Below are 19,525 nucleotides of genomic sequence, written 5' to 3' on the forward strand. Positions count from 1 at the left end.
TTTTACTTTATAGAATTCATCCTTTTGGTTTTGTATTTTTTAAATGGTTTCTGACTTTGTGTCTGTAGTGTTGAGTTCAATCAGATTGTTGTCTTCCTGCTGCCCAGTTCAGCCCTCTGTGGCTTTCAAATCTTCACACCTGGTTTGAGTTGCAGTTACCAGAACCACAGCTTGTTATTTCATCATCCTTCAACGCGTTTGTGTCAGCCTGGTTTTGTTTAATCCTTTTTACATCCTGGTCGTTTTTCCTGCCCTGTTTCATGTTTTTCTTCACAAAAGTTATTTTCCTTTGACTTGATTCTTGTTTTGTCTCAGTTACGTCATCCTTTTTATTTTTTTATCTTCTGTGTGCAACACCTATCTTTTATGATTTTTATTTTTTTAAATGGCTGTAGATGATTTATCTGATCTCCTCCACCTTAACTGCACAACGGCAATAACTAAAGAAATGCTTACCTTAAGGCCGTCACTCACTGAATAAATTACTTAAGGTAGGCATGTCCAAAGTCCGGTCTCTGGACCAAATGCGGCCTACATTAACATTTCCACCGGCCTGTGAGGTCCCCAGCACTCTCCAATAACAGTGTGAATAATTTGTTGATTTTTACTGCCTAAATTAGATCATAAGCCATGTTAAACATGTGGCAAAACCAAAGTGCAACCCTTTTGTGACACTTTCTAGCTCATTTCTAAAATGTCAACGGTAAAGTAAATTTAAAGAGAGTTTACAGGGAGGACAGCTGCTTTCATGACAGGTGGAAATGTGAGTATTTTTTTCACTGAAATACATGACATTTGTTCAAAAAAAATGGTTGTTTTCAAGACATGCTTATGCCATTCAACTGGTTTTAAAATAGGAAATTCCCAGTCAATTTGATAAAAATATTTAACCTGTGTCGTTTTTTAAGACATTGTTTCTGCAGGAGCTTATTAGAAACTTGCCCCTCGGTTGTGGGTGGGACTGTTGGTGCGAAAGTTAGCTCTTTTAATTTCCCATCAGCCCTATGTTTACACACTCTCCTGCTAGCTTATAGCACCTCACAAGCCCAAGCCAACATTAGCATAACATAAAAACCGCCGAGCAATATTGGAGCTATCCAGCCGTACAGTTTTGAGGACAGTATGAGGAATATGAAGGCATCAATTGTTCTATTTGTCTGCAAGTGGTTACTTCAGAACTGTAGCAAGGGAGACTTTGGCCTGCTCTTGGCAGTCTGCGTCACAAACCTAAGCTTTTTCAGATTGCGGACACTTTTCATCTGCTACTGTATAAAGAAATTCTCAAAAAAACACAGTTTTAATCTTAAATTATTTTATATCATGTTCTGGGTAAATACTCGATTCTGATTGGCTGCTGGGTGTGCGTTAAAATGTGATATACAACAGAATAACCGGACGGTGAAAAAAGATGTCAGTCACCTAGCTTAAATGTTTTGTATCACTCCGCCGGCTTCTTTAAAACAACGTTTAGCTTCATCATTTGGACAAAACCAGCAGTAAGAGGTGAACTTTCTCTGTGAACTGATGCTTTATTCAACCCATCGTAAAGATCAGCTTATATATATATATCGCTTTATATCGCCGAATCTTGACTGCAGCGGTAGCAGACTGTCGCACCGCACCACGTAACAACTAGTCCGCTTTTTGTGAGAAAAGCGATCCAAATCGTTTGACAAAAAGACAACATGGTGGTAAACATTTAGTTCTACACTTAAAAAAAAAAAAAGAGGATGATTGCATAAATGTTCAAAAGTGAGAATAAGCATCAGCTTTGATTCCTCCTTTTGCTACCCTAAAAAGGTTCTCTGCTCCTTCCACCGCCCCCCGGTCATTCACCCCCAGCTGTGGCTCCATCAAAGACAGATCTCCCTAACGGCTGGGAAGCCACGAAGGTGAAGACCTTAATTCGCAAATGTAAAACACTGCAAAACGTTGACTTCTTTTATCCCCTCCGGCACTTAACTAAAGTGTCAGAAGGAGATCTTTGAATTTTCACAGGAAGTACGAGCAACTGCCAGGTTTTGAAGCTCTCCGCTGCAACAAGACGTTCTTTGATGAGAAAACTAGCGAGAGACATTGAGTCAGAACTGCATGTTCTTTTGTCAGATCACCTGTCAAACGCAGGCGGTGAGCAGCTCTCACCGGCTGGAAGTTGTTGGCAATTAAGCAAAAGCGAGTGGAGCAGGTTGCCTCAATAGGACTTTAATCGAGACCACAATGCAAGTCTTTGACACCGAGCACTTTCTCTATACCTGACACTCTGACACTGATACAGCCGAGCTCCTCGCCATGGAACGTGAATGAAGAAACAAACTCTGGGATCTCATTTGGAGCAGGCAAAATGGCGCAATTTTGTGTGCTCATGAGGAGTGTCTTCTTTGCTGTTTACTTTAACTGCAATTGGCCTTCAAGGATATTATTCTTGTGGCTTTAGAAACATTAAGAACTTTTATATTTACAATCTGCAAAAACCTCCAACTGTTTTTTTATTTTTTATCCTGTACAATCTTTAACATCACTTCTTATGCTACGTTCACACATTGCCTGTCATGAACGTCCTTTACGGGCATTCTTGAATCCACTGTTAGCATATGGACTGTTGCTACCCAGTACTAGTACATGTACCTACAGTTGGAAGAGGCTTGATGTGAAATGTTGAAGCGGTACAAATTTCGTGATTCTGGCTTCAGGCTTTTTCTTTTCAAAGCACTATTCTGGTGGCCTTTAAATTCTGTCTGGGCATAAACTGCAATTATTAATCTCTCCTCCGTGATCAATTTTCAAACGGTTGGCACTTCAGAGAATTAAAAGGGACATCATCTATACGTCACTGATTGGTCAAAGTTCAACCTTGTTCAACTGTCAACGCGTGTTCAATGGCCGTGCATTTGTACGTAGAGCCTGAAAATAATCGTAGACACTACATGAATGTGAAAGTTTTGAACTTGATATGTTAAAGAGTTGGTGTCATATAATTCCAGTCGGGAACAAACCCTTATTATTATATTAATTTCCAATTCATTTTCAGCCGAGGTCTGGAACTCCCGTGGACACCGCCCATACGTCACTACCAAATCTGAGTTGCTGATTGTTTTAATTTTCAACGGTAACTTTTCAAAATCCGCATTTTGCACGAAGAACCCAAAAAATCGTGCATAGCAATGCAGGAACACGAGAGTTTTGAACGCGAAAGTGGTTGCTTGAACCTGGCCGGTGTGAACATAGCTTTAGAGTAAAATTTCAAAAATTGTGTTTATTTTTTAAACAAAAAAACTCCCACACTTCTACAATCAAAATGCTGGTGGTAATTTTCTCGTGACATACCGTGGAACACAGCTGGTTAAAGCCGGTGTCTTCTGGGTTCCAAGATGTGGTGTTGATGTTATCCTCAGCTGCTTCAGCTAGCAGGCTGACCTGAGTGTGGCTGTCGGTGTCATCACACGAAGCCCGCGCGCTTCTCTCTGAAATGGGGGTCAAGCCGCCGCACAGTTCCAGCTGAGGATATAGAATTCCAACTTTGAGTCAAGGAGCATCATTCAAGCACACCAGAAATAATAATAATACACATTTAAAATCATGAACATAGATTTAAAACCAAAAAAAAAAAAAAATCTATCTGTATTATTCAAACATGAAGCAACAAAGCTGCAGAAGGTGACTGCAAATGAGACGCCCTCTACTCCCCCCCGCCTTCTCTTGTCGTCTGTAGTGTGGTCGAGGATTGTGTTCGTCTCTCAGCTGCATTAAAAATTCAGAGGGCCTGTAACTGGATTCTGTGCTTCTTGTTACTAAGCCACTGTCCAAAACAAAAAAGGAAAAGAAATGCAATACGTCTGAAAACATAACTCTACTTAACCCATGTACTGGACATTTTTGAATTAACAAACATAGATGGATATTATCTGCACAAATTTTAGTATGCATGTTAGCTGGAGATGAAACCGAAACACTAGTTTGGCTCAAACGTAGTTTAGTCACTTTTTTTTAATGCATAGAACGGTTAATTGTAACAATATTTCATTAAATAAAGGGATTTATATTTTGTGCATCCTGCTGCCATGACACCAAGCAGTTTGACTAGACGTTCTTCCAGCCAGCCATGTCCAAGTAAAAATCAGGAATGCCCCAATTACTGAGAGGAGTGTTAGTATTCTGTAGGTTTCAAAAAAGCTGCTCCTCTGCCCAGCTTACAGCAGGGCTAACGTCACCAGTTTGACACCATTCACCATTTTTAGTAAACATTTTAAATCAACATTACCAGTTTCTCTGTGCTTGTACAACTTTGTAATTATTATTAAATTAAATTGAATTAAATTAATATCATATAATTTAATTTAACTGAATTTAACTTAATTTAACTTAATTTAATTTAATTTAATTTCTATTTAATTTAAATTCTATTCTATTCTATTCTATTCTATAATATTGGCCGTTTGTCATTTTGTAGTGCTGTCTAAATTTACAACTCCAAAATCCAGAAAAACCAGAAGTCTGCGAAAAATTCGTGTACATTGATGCTGACTATTTTGGGGAATATGGAGCACAATGCATGTGTAAAAAATGTATGTACTTTTATTTGCATGAAATCATCCAAGTTCTCATCCTCCATAAAAAGAGGATTCATAAAAAAGTCTTTGCAAAACATTCATATTTAATCGTTTTTCTTTTGCAAAGGGGGAACTCATCTTTGCCGTGTTAAAAAATAAGCAGTGAGCATGTGTCCGAATCACGTGCACTAGATAATCCTGAATTATATAGTGTTTTAGTGCTAGTGCGGAAGGAAGTCAGACATAGCCGACAATTTCAAAATCCAATGTTTGGGAAATTCCCCAGAAGTCTCTGTGAAAAAAGTATTGTAAAGTGCATCAATGCTGATTAGATTGGCAAGTCTAGAACCAATATGTTTGGATCATTTGTAAATGAAAAAACTTTGTTTAAATTTCATTTTTATGAATGTATTTTTGATCAATCATACACATTTTTGATTATTATCAGAACACAATGGATTCATAAGTAGTTTATATGTAATTATTCATAGTTTGTAGTGCACATGAGTCTGAATCGCTTTAATTTAGTCCTGCACTAATAACTTTTAGGGGTTAAGGAGGGGATCCGGACATAGCCCTGGTTTTGAGTGGATCCAAGCAGGCTGTAAGCTAGCTGGATATGTTACAATAGTTGATTAAATATGTTATTAAATATCTAAGTTTTTGACTTGAATCGACTTTTAACATTTGGCTCTGGATCATTATGGTGGTGTTGATTAGTGAGTGTATCACAGGACTTTTCTGCTTCACGCTGTGAAGATGGATGGCTTTCTACTAGATTCATTTGTTGTGTTCTGCTTTCATTTCTTTTCTTTTTTTATTCAGTGGCTGTTACACCAGGGTTCTGTTTTAATCATCCACAGCTGTTTCTCGTTCAGGTAATTAGTCCTTCAGTCTATTTCAATCCACGGTTGTCCGTTTGTCAGTGACAGGTCATCTGCTTTGACGTGCTTCCATTTGTTTAATTGTTCTATTATTTTAAAGTATTTTAGTGGACGAATAAATAACTCTGCTCATCTTTTGATTTATTCCAAAGTGTCTCCAGTGTTATTTTTTTTTTAAGCTAAAAACATATAAACTTGTGTTGTTTTCTTGGACAGGTTCTGGATGAGGGATATCATGGCGACCAAACGTTCACGCACCCTGTGCGGAAAAAGTTTGTGCTAATGTGAAATCCATTATCATATTTCGAAAGATTTTGACTTTTAAAAATCAAAAGAATGCTGGACTGTGTTGACAGCACACAAATGTTGGAAAAAATACATAAATTTGTAGACATTTTTTCTGGTGTGGTGGCCAGCATTTTTTTCAAGGGTGACCAGTGCCACAATCTTAAGGTTAATTTTCTTAATATATGTCCTCCATCATTAGAAAAATGCGGCAAGAACCTTTTAAAAACGCTATTAGGTCTTTATAAAGATAAGAACCAAATGATGATAACAACATATAAAAAAAGTAAACTATGAAGGAGGGATTGGATAAAGCTGCCTCTTTCCACTCTGTTTCAAGCAATCTATCAAACTCTATTTGACAATTAGGAATTGATTTAATGTGATACATATGTGTGTGTGCTGTGGTGCATAAGTGCAAATATGTTACTCCTGATTTGGAGCCAATATAATGCCAAGGAGATAGCAGCATATCTTCTAAAATTGGAATAATTTATGTTGATTTATGTTTCTAAATAGGTTAATAAATTAATATCTCAATTCAATTTGATATATCTGTTACTTTCATTGTCGTTTCCCCTTTTTTTATTTTAAATCAGTCAATCAATGAATCAATCAATCAGTGTTTGTTTCCTTCACATTACAACTCCTGAAACAGGTATCAAAAGAAGGAACTTCACAGGGTTATAAATTAAAATTGATTTTATTTTTTTGATACAATATTTTTAAAAGTGTGTTTGTATTCAGCAAATTTGAAAAGGACAGGCGGTCCACTGCCTCACCCATTATATCATCAGACACATTAAACCACATGTGTCAAACCCGCGGCCCGCCATGTCCTTTTATGTGGCCCACGAGAGCATACAAGTTTTTAATTTCTTAAAATAAAAATTGTTGTGTATTTATTCATATCTAGGGGGAATTGGACTTGAAATATCGGATTGGGCAACTATACATTAGGACTTAAACACTGTCTATAACCTAACCTGACAGATTCAAATTTAAAAGGATTTATGCTAGAGTAACAAGCAAACATATGTTTTCTATGCAACTGTAATTGTCACTTTAAAATGTTATAGTAAATAAATAATGAGTTATTTAACATTAAAGAGTAGTTACATTTAGTTACATGTGTAAGTTATATCTGGCCCTTTCAGGACAACCACTATGCTGATGTGGCCCTCAGTGAAAATGAGTTTGAGAAACCATCCTTTTTGTAATTACACACAATAATCCAATTCCACAATTCTTTGCCGTCACAACACTTAAAGCAAAGCTATAATTGGTCATTTGGGATTAAAGCTGAAGCTGCATTAATCTTTCATGCTGTAAAGTTTTGTTAAGTAATCCACCTGTGTTTTTTGGATGAACTTGTGCTGTAGATTAAGTGCTGTACAAAGACTTACAGCAAAACTCCACCTAAAAATACGGATCTCGCTTAAGAATTCCAGCTTTCGGATTCAACCTTTTTTTCATTTGGTGTTGAGCAAAACATGGCCATAAATGAGGCGTGCTATGCCAACCTTTTAGAAACTTGCACTCAGCATGCAGACTGATTTTTTTTTTTTTTAAATATCAAGTGACTAAAGCTATGCTCAAATGACTTCTGTGTATAGAAGCTTTGCTACACACTATAGATTCCAAAGATAAAGCCCTTAATCTTTATGGCATCTTATAAGGACACACAGTTATTTTTCAGTCTTACATACCGGCAGGGGTTTGGCAACACCGATGCGGACTGGACCGTAGTCTGTAGACTTCAGGACGTGCACGGCATAATCCAGGCTGGAGCCTTCAAGGTCAGTCTCATTGACGAACATCAGTCGGTCACCAGGAAGAAGACGACCGTCTCGATCTGCGACGCCTCCAGGCACCAAAGACCGAATGATCAGGACGGTTTTGGTTGCATCTTCTGGATCCTAGAGTCAAGCATAACGTTGTTTTGTTTTTTTTGAATACCATATTTTTCGCAGTATAAGTTGCATTTGTTTTTTGCATAGTTTGGCCAGGGGTGTGACTTTTATGTGGTTTTAAAGAAATAAGTATTGACTTATATATTTGTTATTTTCCCACTAACAGCCAGTTGGCCTTTAGGTGTGTGTCTCAGTGTTTGTTAATGACAGCAATGCAGCAGAAGAAGAAGAAGCGCCAATTCAAACATAGTGTTACGGGGGGGAGGATGAGGAAGTACCCAGGTGCAGAGAAGGAGAGGACGTAGGAGGTTGCAGGGGAACGGGGGCTTTAATAATAATAATAAAAAAATAAATAAAAAAAAACCACTGCTTAAGCAGGCTAGAATACTCGAAACTCTGAAAACACACTAAACTCGAACCCAGGGAACAACACAATATGGACCAGCACAGGAGGAAGGGAATGACAAGACTTAAATACATACAAGGAAACAAGACACAGGTGGAAACACTCAGGACTGACGGGGAAAGGTAAAACTCGAAACAACAGCAAAACAGGAAATACTACAAAATAAAACAGGAAGTCACTCAAACCTAAACAGAAAAACAAGGAAACAAACACAGAGGCAAAGAAACTGAAAACCGTTACACATAGAGGACAATCTGATCGTTCTCCTGAATATTATGATATTTTTCTTATTTGCATTGAGATTTTTTTTATTCTTGTTTTATTTTTTTGTTCCCAGACTAATGCGGGAAGGCAAATCATCAAACTGCATCACAGCGACACAGATGTACTGCTGAATGTGCCGTGAATCAGGTGCAGCCACTGCAGTAGGGGGTAAAGATCAGCATAAAAAATAACTTGAATGATCTCATGTACTTAGACAGGGAGATGTGATCACCAATATTTTGGTAACTCTCTTTAAAATAAAAAAAATCCTGATTTCTCAACATCATCCATGCTTATAAAGTTTATAAATGCATTTTTGGACAAGCACTGAGCATCAAATTAGACTCATCGAAAAAGAGGCAACGGACGCATCAATCACGTTCGATGTGAACGAAGGATTACACCAGGGAAAGCAGATTTGTTCAGAAGTGTCCCACTTTTGGGAGAAAGTTGCAGTTTTCTCCAAAAGAAGGAGAACCACCTTCAAATCAGAAGCTCTTATTTTGATAAATGTAAATGGGAGAAGTGTAAGTCAAATCTCTTCTTGTGAAAAAAGGAATTCCTCATCTGGATTTTTCAGAAAAACCTTAGCTGAGTCCGGATTCCTTCACTGCGCACAATAAAGTGCATCATGCAGTGTGTTCGCCATTTTGTAGTGCTGTCCGAATCTGCAATTCCAAAATCGAGTGCCCTAGAAATTTACCAGAAGTCTCTGAAAAACCAGTGTGCATCGATGCTCACTAGTACGGCGAATATAGACCACAATGCATTGCGTCATAACAAATTTTGCCACAAAAAATGTATTTGAATGTAGTTTTTTTAACAAACTATAAACGTTTTCACCTTCAGAACATAGTGGATTCATAAATTATCGTTGCATAACCCTCATATTAATTAGATATTAACTTCATGAAATCCATGACATCATATCCGCCTTGTTATCCTTGTGTTATCCCAGCCACTTTAACATTGGGAGTTGGTTCATCTATACCCACTAGACAGTGCGCTGAACCTTTTTTCTTCAGTGATTTGTGATCTTCACTGGTGTCCATGGATTACATGAAATCTTTCCACCTTTTTCCACCTTTGTCATGGTAGGGAGAACACGTCAATGTAAGGGTGGGGTCATAGGATAGCACAAGGGTTAAGCGTGGTGTCCGAATTGCTTTTAATTCCCAGAGCACAACATAGTCCCACACTATGTAATTTATTTGTAGATATGCGTTAGGGAGGGAATTCGGACCCGGCCCATTAGAATTTCTGGTCTGACCTGGTAGTCCAGGATGCTGAAGCCCAGGCCCAACTCTCCTTTTTCCAGTTCCACAACTTGGGCGTCTTTTTCCCACATGGCAAGAGGTGGCGACATCGGGGGCACGCCCCGCTTAGTAATGTCCTCTGCGGTCGGACAAGGGATAACACAGCCCTGGTCCAACTGGGACGTGCAGAAACAGACAGGACAAGGACAAAAGAACCGTAGCCTTTTTTATGTGTCATCTTTATGCATAATTTGCTTAAACCTCCTAAATGGGGAGCAGTTTAATACATTTTAATGATCCCACCTACCCCGTGTGCCCTCACCTTGTCATTGAACTCGGCCAGCAGCTCCTTGAGACTGAGTTGAACATCATTGTCGTCGTCTTCCTCGCTCTCCGGAATCGATGGGGGAACAACGCGGGAGCACACGAGGTGCACAGACCTCGGCAATTCCTTCAAAATGTTGACCACCTCTTTATGGGTCTCCCCAACCAGAGGGATCCCATTCACCTGCCGAGAACATGCCAAATAAGCAGAATGTACCGTGTTTGGAAAATAAATCATTTATCAGAATTTTAGGTGTTTTATTTATGACTTTTCTTTTGATTTTTTTTTTTTGGGACAAGACACTCCCCGAAAAAGTATTGCAAACAAAGAAAAAATAGCTTATGTCTGGAAAACATCCTAAGGTTTTCTGCAATAGAATTTCCACGATATACATGGATGTGTTTGATATATATATCTGTACAGATTATGGGATGAACCTTTGACTTTCAGAATAATGAACGTTTATAAACGAAAGTAGCTGAAGTCAGCTTGCTGCAAGTAAATACTAGCAGCTTGTTCTACGAGGAAAATCCTGACTGATACAAAAAGAAGCACAATTTCTAATCACATCACCGTAAATGCCCCGTCACAGGAAGCACGGTAGTAGAGCAATCATGATGTGAACCTGATTTTGCCCTCACAGCCAGTAAAGACCCACTCCAATTTCCTTTTGATCTATTGTAAAAGTGTTTTTTAAGTATGATTATGCCGTTTTTGGCCAAAATTAGATAACATTGGTAGTTTTTCTTAGGACATAGTTTTTGAAGAGCGGCAGGAGTTTCACAGAACTTTGCCTCTGAGTTGTGGGTGGGATCCTTAGTACGGAGCAACCCCACCCCCCCTTCCCCTTCCCCATAACTGAGAGCTCTCTGTTTTTTGACACTCCCGCTAGCTTACGGCCCCTCACACCCCCAACATAATATTACTGTTGCGGCAAAAATGGCAAGCCATATTGTTGACAACTAGCCGTGCAGTTTTGAGCCAGATGCCAGCTGAGACGAGGAAGATGAAGACGTATTTGAATTTGGTCTCCTACAAGCAGATGCATCGGAATGGAGCGGAGAAGGGAGCTAGTGGCCCACCCAGCATATTTCTACGTCACAAATCCGCTCTTTAACCAGCTGTATTTTTTTTTGTTGTTGCTTCTGATTTAAAACGATTTGAATAAAGAAATAGTCAGAAATGGAAGAGAAAAAAACACCAAAATACCATTATCAGTGGAGCGCGTCTTTAAGAACTTCATACTTTTAAGATGTGTTGATAAGAGTATGTAAATATTTCATTAAAAAACGCTACCAAATAGACATGATGATGCTTTTTAGGTTTTAGACGTCATGGTTACGGTACACTACAATACTGCAGCAAACATTTAAGCTAAAGCAGTTTTTTAAACAGAATGACAACTTTGACAGGCTGATGCTATCTAATATCAAAGGCTGAGCTGTGACACAAATTATAACTTTTTTTTTTCTTTCAAAGATAAGAAGAACATGAGCCAAGTTGAAGGGAGTTCTGTACAGCGCGTTAAGTTACAGTAATTACTGTAACTGAAGCGTTTGTCAGACTGTTCTCCACCATGAAGAACAAATGTGGGTGCCATGAGCCAATACTTGTCAGCGTTCACATTCATTTCCTACAAATGCAGCTCAATAAAAAAAAAAATTCAGAGTATTTCATGACATCTGCTGTCTAACACCACTTTGATAATAACTGGAGAGAGAAACATTAATAGGTATAATCGCTCAGGGGAGCCGACACAGATGTTAGACCTTTGCTTTTTTACCTCCAGTATCCGATCCCCGATGAGGATCTTGCCACTTTGACCAACGGGTCCTTCGGGTAAGATGGAACATAGATAGTGATGTCCCGCCCGAGCTTCCAGACTGATGCCCAGACCGCTGGTTTCACTGAAACGCTGAAGCTGGCAAACCTGCAAAAAGTCAGGAGGCGAGTTTGGAGATGTCAGCTAACCAACGCTTTGTCTTTTACAAATAGAATAGAATAGAATAGAATAGAATAGAATAGAATAGAATAGAATGCTGTGTTGTCGTCACAAGGAGCACGATCAAATTAAAATTATTGTTTAACACATAAATGCAGTTATTGTTCTTATGTAGGTTTACTGCTTTCATTAGTGTTGTCATGTGACTACTTTTTACATGCAATTAATTCATTATCACCTGTAAATAATTAATTGAATAAATCCAATTTAAATTGAATCTAAGAACTGCAGAAAAACCCAGATTTTGAGGTGTTTTCAATAAAATGTGTCATTGTGGCATGATTAAAGATCCGAATATAGAGTGACTAAGTTTTTTATTGTGATAAAATTCCTAACTTTATTTTTACGCCACCAAAGGTTTTTTTATTATTAGTTTTTTTTGTAAAATAAAAAATGACCAGGTCCAGAGTCCTCTAGTTATTAGTATACTTAATAGCTGTGGTGTGTTGGATCAATACTGTTAAAAACCACAATATCACACATTAATGACATCACAGCATCGCCAGCTGCACATGTGTGCTGCATACAAGAACACACGTCTGAATTCCTTCCCTTCTCACTATATAGTGCATAATATAGTGCGTTTACTATTTTGTTGTGCTGTCTGAATCTGCGATTCCAAAATCGAGTGCTTGGAAATTTCCCAGAAGTCTCTGTTAAAAATGCTCACTTAATTGTCAAATACTATATAGCTTTTTAGAAGTTAGGCTAGTAGGGTGGGAATTCGGACACAGCCAGAGAGTGACTCAAGATGTATTTTTGGCTGATTTCAAATAAAACCATGCAAAAAAAAAAAAAAAGAAGTACACGAAAATGGTTGTGGATTAAAAATTAGATGAAAACAAACAAAAGAAAAAGTAGCGCACTAATTTGTTTGTAATTAAATAATTGCAATCAACATGATAATTTCATACCACTGAGTTTTTTATCACAAAAATACTTTTTTTTTTCTTCAAAAAAGGTCAACTGAATAACCAAAATACATACAGTCACTTCGTATCGTGGTCCGACTGCATGCTGCCACCTCTTCCGTAGGTTTTCCTCGTCCTCAGGGCTCAGTTTTACACCTTTTTAAATAGTCAGACAACATCTTGATGTTAGTTTGGAGTAAATACGTGAATCCACCCACTCAAAGGCCCAAATATATTCACATTGTTTTAAGCTCCGCTCAGTACAAAAAGGACCCTATATAAAAAAAATAACCTTAGTTCCATTATAGGAAGAAGACAACATCATTGTCTAGGTGAAAAAGCAGTGTCAGCGCACTAACACTAAGATAGACATATATAGAGAGGCTAACACCCACACTACAGGCATGCATATTTGCATCCAGTGCCTTATATTTTCATGGCAAAGTGATTTTTTTCCTTGTATTAAAACCTTGCAGCAATCAGGGTTTATTTGCTCTCTAATCAGGCCCCGAAATTCTTGTCCAAATAAAGTCGCCGATGAACGACAAGCCATCCAGAAATGAGCTGAATGAGTTGGATAAACAAATGATTGCATCAAATCTATTAATAGAGCCCCCATCAAAGAGCCGTGCATTAGTGGCACGTTGTTGTTTTGTGATCCCAATCAGCACACATCACAGCCATGATCCAGTTCTGCACCGCTGTGCGGCACGAAAAGAAGAACCGACCGTCTTTGAAATCGGGTGGAGGTCGTCGGCTGGCGTACGCCGCTTGCCGGGAGATTTCACGCAGAGAGCAGATCCCTTGGAGACAGAGGAAGACTTTTGAGAAATCCTGACAGATGTGCATACATTCAAAATCCTAAAATAAAAATAAAACATGTTTCCACCAAGAATATGGGAGAGGCAGCATAATAGAGGTAAAAAGAAAAAAACAATTACTTGGGCTTTAAAAAAAAATGGCACTAAAAATTGGTTTAAGTGACAGTCTGAATCAGGTGACAGTCTGACACAAGGAAGTTTCATCTGTCAAATAACACCCCAACAGTGGGAGATTCATATGTTGCTGTTAGTGCTGCCCGTTTGCTTTTTCTAATTTTAAAACAGTTCCCTCATGACACGGCTGAGCCCGCATGTCTGCTTTTCTGAGTGCAGAGCACCTGTCTCCTGAATCTTGCCGAGGCCGGCCTTGAAGGCGCTGCCTTCGTGGAAGCTGTGGGAGTGACGGAGGGGCTGCTGCTGCAGAGGAGGATCCTGGAGAAAGCTGGGACTCAGACGCTCGGCTTTCCTCAGCAACCTGAGCCGGACCAGAGGTCCCGTCCTCCGGAGCACCTCCATGGCCCGCTGTTCACTGCAGCCCTGTAAGCTCACGCCGTCTACCTGAAGGGGAGAAGATTAAAAAAAAAAAAAAAGGTGAAAAAATGGCAAAAGAACTCATCCAAACTGATCACATATCAAGCTTGAGGGTTTTTCTAGAACTCTGTTGTGAGATGGAGGTGCACTGGAATGAATATATCCATCAGCTTTTAGCGGCTCAACTCTTGGGGAAGGAGGAGTCTAAATCCTTAGTGGGTTGTCCGAGCCCGTGGAGGATCGTAGAAAGGAGCGGACGCATCTTGAGGAAACACAGGTGTTTCTTCGCACTTCCATTGAGGCTCAAACATTAAGAGAGGTCATAAAAATGGACGTTTGTCGCAAAGTGGCAAGTCTATAGTGAAGTAATCATCACAATAATGGGAGATGTATGGGTGAGGCTGTTGTACAGGGCCCTTCCGCTACTGGACACCTGGATGATAGGATGCCCATATAAACTATGCTCTGATTATCTTTTTCTTTTTATCTTTGCATTTTATCATTTCTGTAATGAGTTTGATAAATCCTTTATTGCTTTGACTACAATGCCTAACATAAATCAATACATTAAATCATTTAAATTAAATTAAATTATTTCCTAATTTCTAAAGCTACGTTCTTGCTGGGAATGTGACGTCCATTCAAGAACGCATGTTTAGCATATGGTCTTCACACTGGACTGTTGCTACCCGATACTACCACCTTCAGTTGGAAGAGGCTTGATGGGATATCTCAAATCCTGTGAATCTCGTTCCAGCCTTTTTCTTTCTGAGTTTTATTCCGATAAACCAAATATGTGGGGCTATATACTTCTAGCCAGCCATAAAACGCAATTATTCAATTCTCTTCCATGATCAGTTTTCAAACGGACGCCATTCAAACGTCTGTACCAAATCCAAGTCCCTGATTGGTCAATGTTAAACCTGTGTCCAACATGTGTTCAATGGTCACGCGTTTTGCAAGTAGAGCTAGAAACCCCTGTAGCTAGCTTGAAACCCGAAATGCTCGTTAACACAGACTTTTCATTGGAAGTGGTCGCTCGAACGCACTTTGTCGAGGGCAAACAGTCAGGCTACACGTAAGGAGCGCACACTCATCACGTGAACAGCACTAACGGGCTACTTTTCCAATGCAAAGGATTTGGGGAGGATGGAAAAAAATGAAAGATCCTTGACACACCTGCTCTCCACCTTCTTTACCCCTACATAACCTTTCAGGTTTATTACGACCTGTGGCTTACAGCACACCTGTAGAATAAAGATGGGCCCCCTACGGCCTCACCAAGCAGTCTACTGCCTTGTTATTTTGTGCGGGACAGCAGCGTGCCTCCATACAGGTTTGCCCATTGACCAAGGCTTAAACCCTTCTTACCCACCTCTTTCAGCTCATATATATAAAGGGATCCCATGTGTCTAGTGTATTACGTGGTCCTCCCTGAGTTGAAAATCCCCATGATGCCTCACTAGGGTGGCAAAAAGCACCAGCTACTCTTGTCAGAGAGGAGTATTAGCTCTATTCCAAGCCCCTCCAAGGAAGGCAACAAGGCTTCAAAATCCAACTCAAGGGGAGACCCTTAATGCCTTGTAAAGTAAATTAATTTCTTCAGGTAGGCAGATGGACCAGCAGATGAGTCGAGAGCCTCGACTTTTGACTCATTTTGCTTTTAATCATAAGAAAACCAGTGCAAAGACAGCACTGCAAACACACATCGGATCCCATCTTTTTCCTTTTTACCGCCGCTTTTGAAGAAAACGCCCAAATACGCCTTCACTGAAGTGACTCACTTCATACCCGGTGAAGGATCCAACCTCTTTCTGGCTGACAACCATCTCCTCAGGCTTGAATTGGTTAATGAATGAATAAATAAGACGAAAACCTCTGCCTTCAAGAGAACTTACAGACAGGATGATGTCGCCGATGTGCATCCGTCCATCCTGATCAACTGTGCTGCCTTTCGCTATGCTCTTCACCATCACACCAGCACTATAGACTGTAAAAAAAAAAAGAAAAGAAAAAAATCAAACACCGGTTGTGCAAAGTAAAGTGAAATAATTTATGATCTGTGTTTGAAATAATTCCGGTGCACACCTGAATTTAAGTCTCCTACATAGCTGGAAACGGTGAATCCCAAGCCTCGGCTGTTTTTAGTGAACTGCAGACTGAACTCATAGTCATCGTTCAAGTCAATGATCTGGAAAAAGGGACAGGAAGAACATATATTTGGGCTCGAAAGATTATCTGTTGCTCATTTTAATATCCTCTAACATCTAAGTGAGTTGAGTGTAGAACACACATGCACCTTGTCATCAGAGCTGTCCTGGCTGAGGACGGGAGATGAAAGGTGATTATCCTTGGTAACATTCCTAGCAATGAGCAGTTTCACCTTGCTTCCAGCATTTCGCAGAACCTGAGCCAGGTGGTCATTTAGGAACAGATGAAAAGTGATGGAGTGTGAGCGTGAATACATAACAGACATAAAAACATGTAATGGGGGGCAACTTTTCTATGTAAAAGTTACTGTTAACACATGCAGTGGGGCAGATTGGGAGGTTACAGGTACGTTGCCCTTTAGCAACAGAGACTTGGACTTGAGTCATACTCTAGAAGACTAGACTCCAGACACGACCTCAAAGGCTTCAAACTTGACTATTGGGATTTGTGAACAACGTTCATTTATTTATTTTAACTTTAATGACATTAACCTTTTAGGTTATAGTGATCCAATGTTACATGTTTTACTGTTGTTTTTCAATTGGTAAAGATGCAGAAACCCCACCTGGTGCTGACTGTGTTGGCATTAACTGTTTTGAAGTGGTACAATGATATTTGTAAGAGCAAATTATGAGTTGTATCTAAAATGTTTAATACTTGGAACTTGACTTTATTTTAAAGCAAAATACTTGGGATATGACTTGGATTTCCAATCAAAGACCTGGGACTTGACTTGAGTTCAACTCTAAGCTTAAAACCCAAGACTAGTCTTGGACTCAAAGCCAAAGACTCTTGACTTGACTTGAAATCAAGCTAAAGACTTCCAATGTGACTTGGACTCACAAAAAAAGGCTTCTGCATTCCAACGTTTGTAACTTTGATGTGATGCCTCACCTGTGCTGCTTGCTCGCTGTTCATGCCCGCTAAATCCGTGTCACCAATGCGCAGGATCTGATCTCCGCTTCGCAGGCGAGTATCCTGACAAACATTGATAGAACAAACAAAGCTTCTTGTTAAAACAAAAATCTAACTGGTACATTTGATACATTTTCCTTAACGGAGGACCATTCTCTCAAGAGCCAGTTTTACCCTTCCAGCTGCTCCTCCAGGAAGAATGGTTTTGACCATGATCCCTGAGGCGCGTCCCCCTATTATGCCAAAGCCGAGTCCTTTCCCATCATTAGTCAGCTCTATGATCTCCACATGCCGCCTCTTAACATGTCAGAGAGGCAGAAACAGAAGGAACACAAACACCAAAAATGAGTTCAACAGCTTCTGTGAGGAAAACGGTGGATGTTTTTTTTTATTTGTACTGTACCTCATGTGCAATAGCAGAAAGGTTTCTCCCCAATGACATGGTGCGGGAAATTCGGGGAGGAGTGCAGTACTAGAGGAAAAATGACATTTCTTGTTGGACTGCGCTCTACAGTTTATTCATCTCTACTTTGGGTTATTTATCATTTCTTTATTTGCATACCTGAGATTCTGCATATGTGTGGTTGTCTGGAAAAAGGTCTGAAAAGGGGAGCTCATGTGAGCCTAAAGAGGAAAGGCTGCCTTGTCTCTGCAGGGATCTGGTGTTGCTGGACCTTCGGTTCTCCACGGCCCATGTGTACGAGTCACTGTGGCTTAGTGCCTTTGAGCCAAGAGATAAGCCTGGGCATTGGCCGCAGTTCATGGATACGGACTTGGAGATGTTCTTTCCCTGCTAGCATAAAAGGGGGAAAGGAGGAGTAGATCAATGGAGCAATGGCACCATTCATTGAAGAATGAAGGCATGAAGTCCGAGAAAATGGGTTGAAAGAGTGATCAAAGGAAAAAGAAGGATGAAAAAAATGAGCATTATTTAGCTAGGTTCACACCACCCTCTGCAACAAGCGTTCAACCACTTCAAAACCTCTCGCATTTTCGCGTCACTAGGCAAGTTTCTGCTACCGTTTTCGGCCTCCATGTACAAAACGTGTGGCCATTAAATGTGTGTTTCAAGTGAAACCCGGTTGAACTTTGACCAATCAGGGACTCATATTAGGTTGTGATCTAAGGATGGCGTCCCTTTTAATTCCCTAAAGTACAAACCGTCTGAAAATGAATAATTGCGGTTTGTGTCCGGCAGGAATTCAATGACACCAAGTCTTTCATATATCGGAATAGAGCTGTGAAAGAAAAAAGCCTGGAGGACGATTCGGAAGATTTGCACGACTTCCGACATTTTGAATCAAGCTTTCCAACTGTAGGCATGCGTGCTAGGATACAGTAGCTGAAGAAAATGAAGAAAAATTCCCACCCTTCGTGTCAATTGTGAACACCACAGGCTAAACACGGGTTCGGAAACACACGTTTAGCGCGTCCTTGAATGTGCATCAAATGCCAGATGTGTGCATGGCTTTAGACACACAAAAAAAGATCCAAACGTAAGGTAAAAGAAGAAGAAATCCCAACAACAAAAATCTACAGTGAAAGGCAGCCTGAAGGAGAGACGGTTCTACAAAAAAGATTCTTTTTGAATCTAGAAAATTTTAAGTCGGTGCGGGGGACTTAGGCAGGGTGGCAAATGACACCAACAGATTGGACGGCTATTACAAATGCAAAGCTAAAATATATGTATTTCAAACTGTTTTATTGTTGTTAAAAAAAAAACAGTTATTTTAGCTGAGGCGCTATTAGTAACACTCAAAAGGCTACATTTTTGTCAAAACTAATATCAACTCAAAAAGTATTTTGCAGGAGGGGCAGCTGTCCCCCCCGTAGCTCCGCCCCTGGTTTCAGCACACAGCACTATCATGTATGTTAGGTCTTCTTTCCAGAAAAACTGACTAGAATGATCCTCTCTTCTCAAATGTCGTTAGCTGTGGTTTTGTGGTTTTATCCGTTTCGACAGCTGCTGAAGGAGCCCAAAATAAAAGCCATTAAAACAGTGTTACATCTCCCCAAAAAGACCCAAAACAGTGTCAAGTCTGTCCCTTCAATAGTCCAGACCATTGGCACGGTCCAAACCCGCAGTTCCTGGAACACATTGATGCTAAACGGTTATAGGCTCATGCAACATGGCTAATCTAATAAAGCTTCTGTGTCAAGGCGGTGGTTATCTTATTAGAGCACACCACATCGGACAATTACCAAGTAATGATGCTGAGCACAAGTGAGTTAAATGACTAAACAGTGACTAAAA

At 39.8% G+C, this 19,525-nt stretch overlaps 1 protein-coding gene across 4 annotated transcripts in view; it reads right to left on the reverse strand.

Annotated features, from left to right (window-relative positions):
• Positions 1–19,525, reverse strand: part of LOC101166191 (multiple PDZ domain protein-like) — a 66,367-nt gene that overhangs the window by 39,814 nt on the left and 7,028 nt on the right. For 3 of the 4 annotated variants that reach the window (XM_023956128.1, XM_023956120.1, XM_023956124.1), the window contains 15 exons: positions 17,834–18,064; positions 17,675–17,743; positions 17,446–17,568; positions 17,251–17,334; positions 16,445–16,552; positions 16,234–16,336; positions 16,044–16,135; positions 13,953–14,172; positions 13,522–13,596; positions 12,870–12,949; positions 11,664–11,810; positions 9,878–10,063; positions 9,570–9,731; positions 7,426–7,635; positions 3,325–3,495 (listed from right to left, as the gene is read on the reverse strand). In XM_023956128.1, coding sequence (XP_023811896.1) covers positions 3,325–3,495; positions 7,426–7,635; positions 9,570–9,731; positions 9,878–10,063; positions 11,664–11,810; positions 12,870–12,949; positions 13,522–13,596; positions 13,953–14,172; positions 16,044–16,135; positions 16,234–16,336; positions 16,445–16,552; positions 17,251–17,334; positions 17,446–17,568; positions 17,675–17,743; positions 17,834–18,064 — 2,061 coding nt within the window. The remainder of the gene's footprint in view (positions 1–3,324; positions 3,496–7,425; positions 7,636–9,569; positions 9,732–9,877; positions 10,064–11,663; positions 11,811–12,869; positions 12,950–13,521; positions 13,597–13,952; positions 14,173–16,043; positions 16,136–16,233; positions 16,337–16,444; positions 16,553–17,250; positions 17,335–17,445; positions 17,569–17,674; positions 17,744–17,833; positions 18,065–19,525) is intronic. The other variant, XM_023956126.1, reaches the window with a different exon arrangement.

The sequence above is a fragment of the Oryzias latipes genome, chromosome 1 (assembly GCF_002234675.1).
Source record: "Oryzias latipes chromosome 1, ASM223467v1".
Classification (NCBI taxonomy): domain Eukaryota; kingdom Metazoa; phylum Chordata; class Actinopteri; order Beloniformes; family Adrianichthyidae; genus Oryzias; species Oryzias latipes.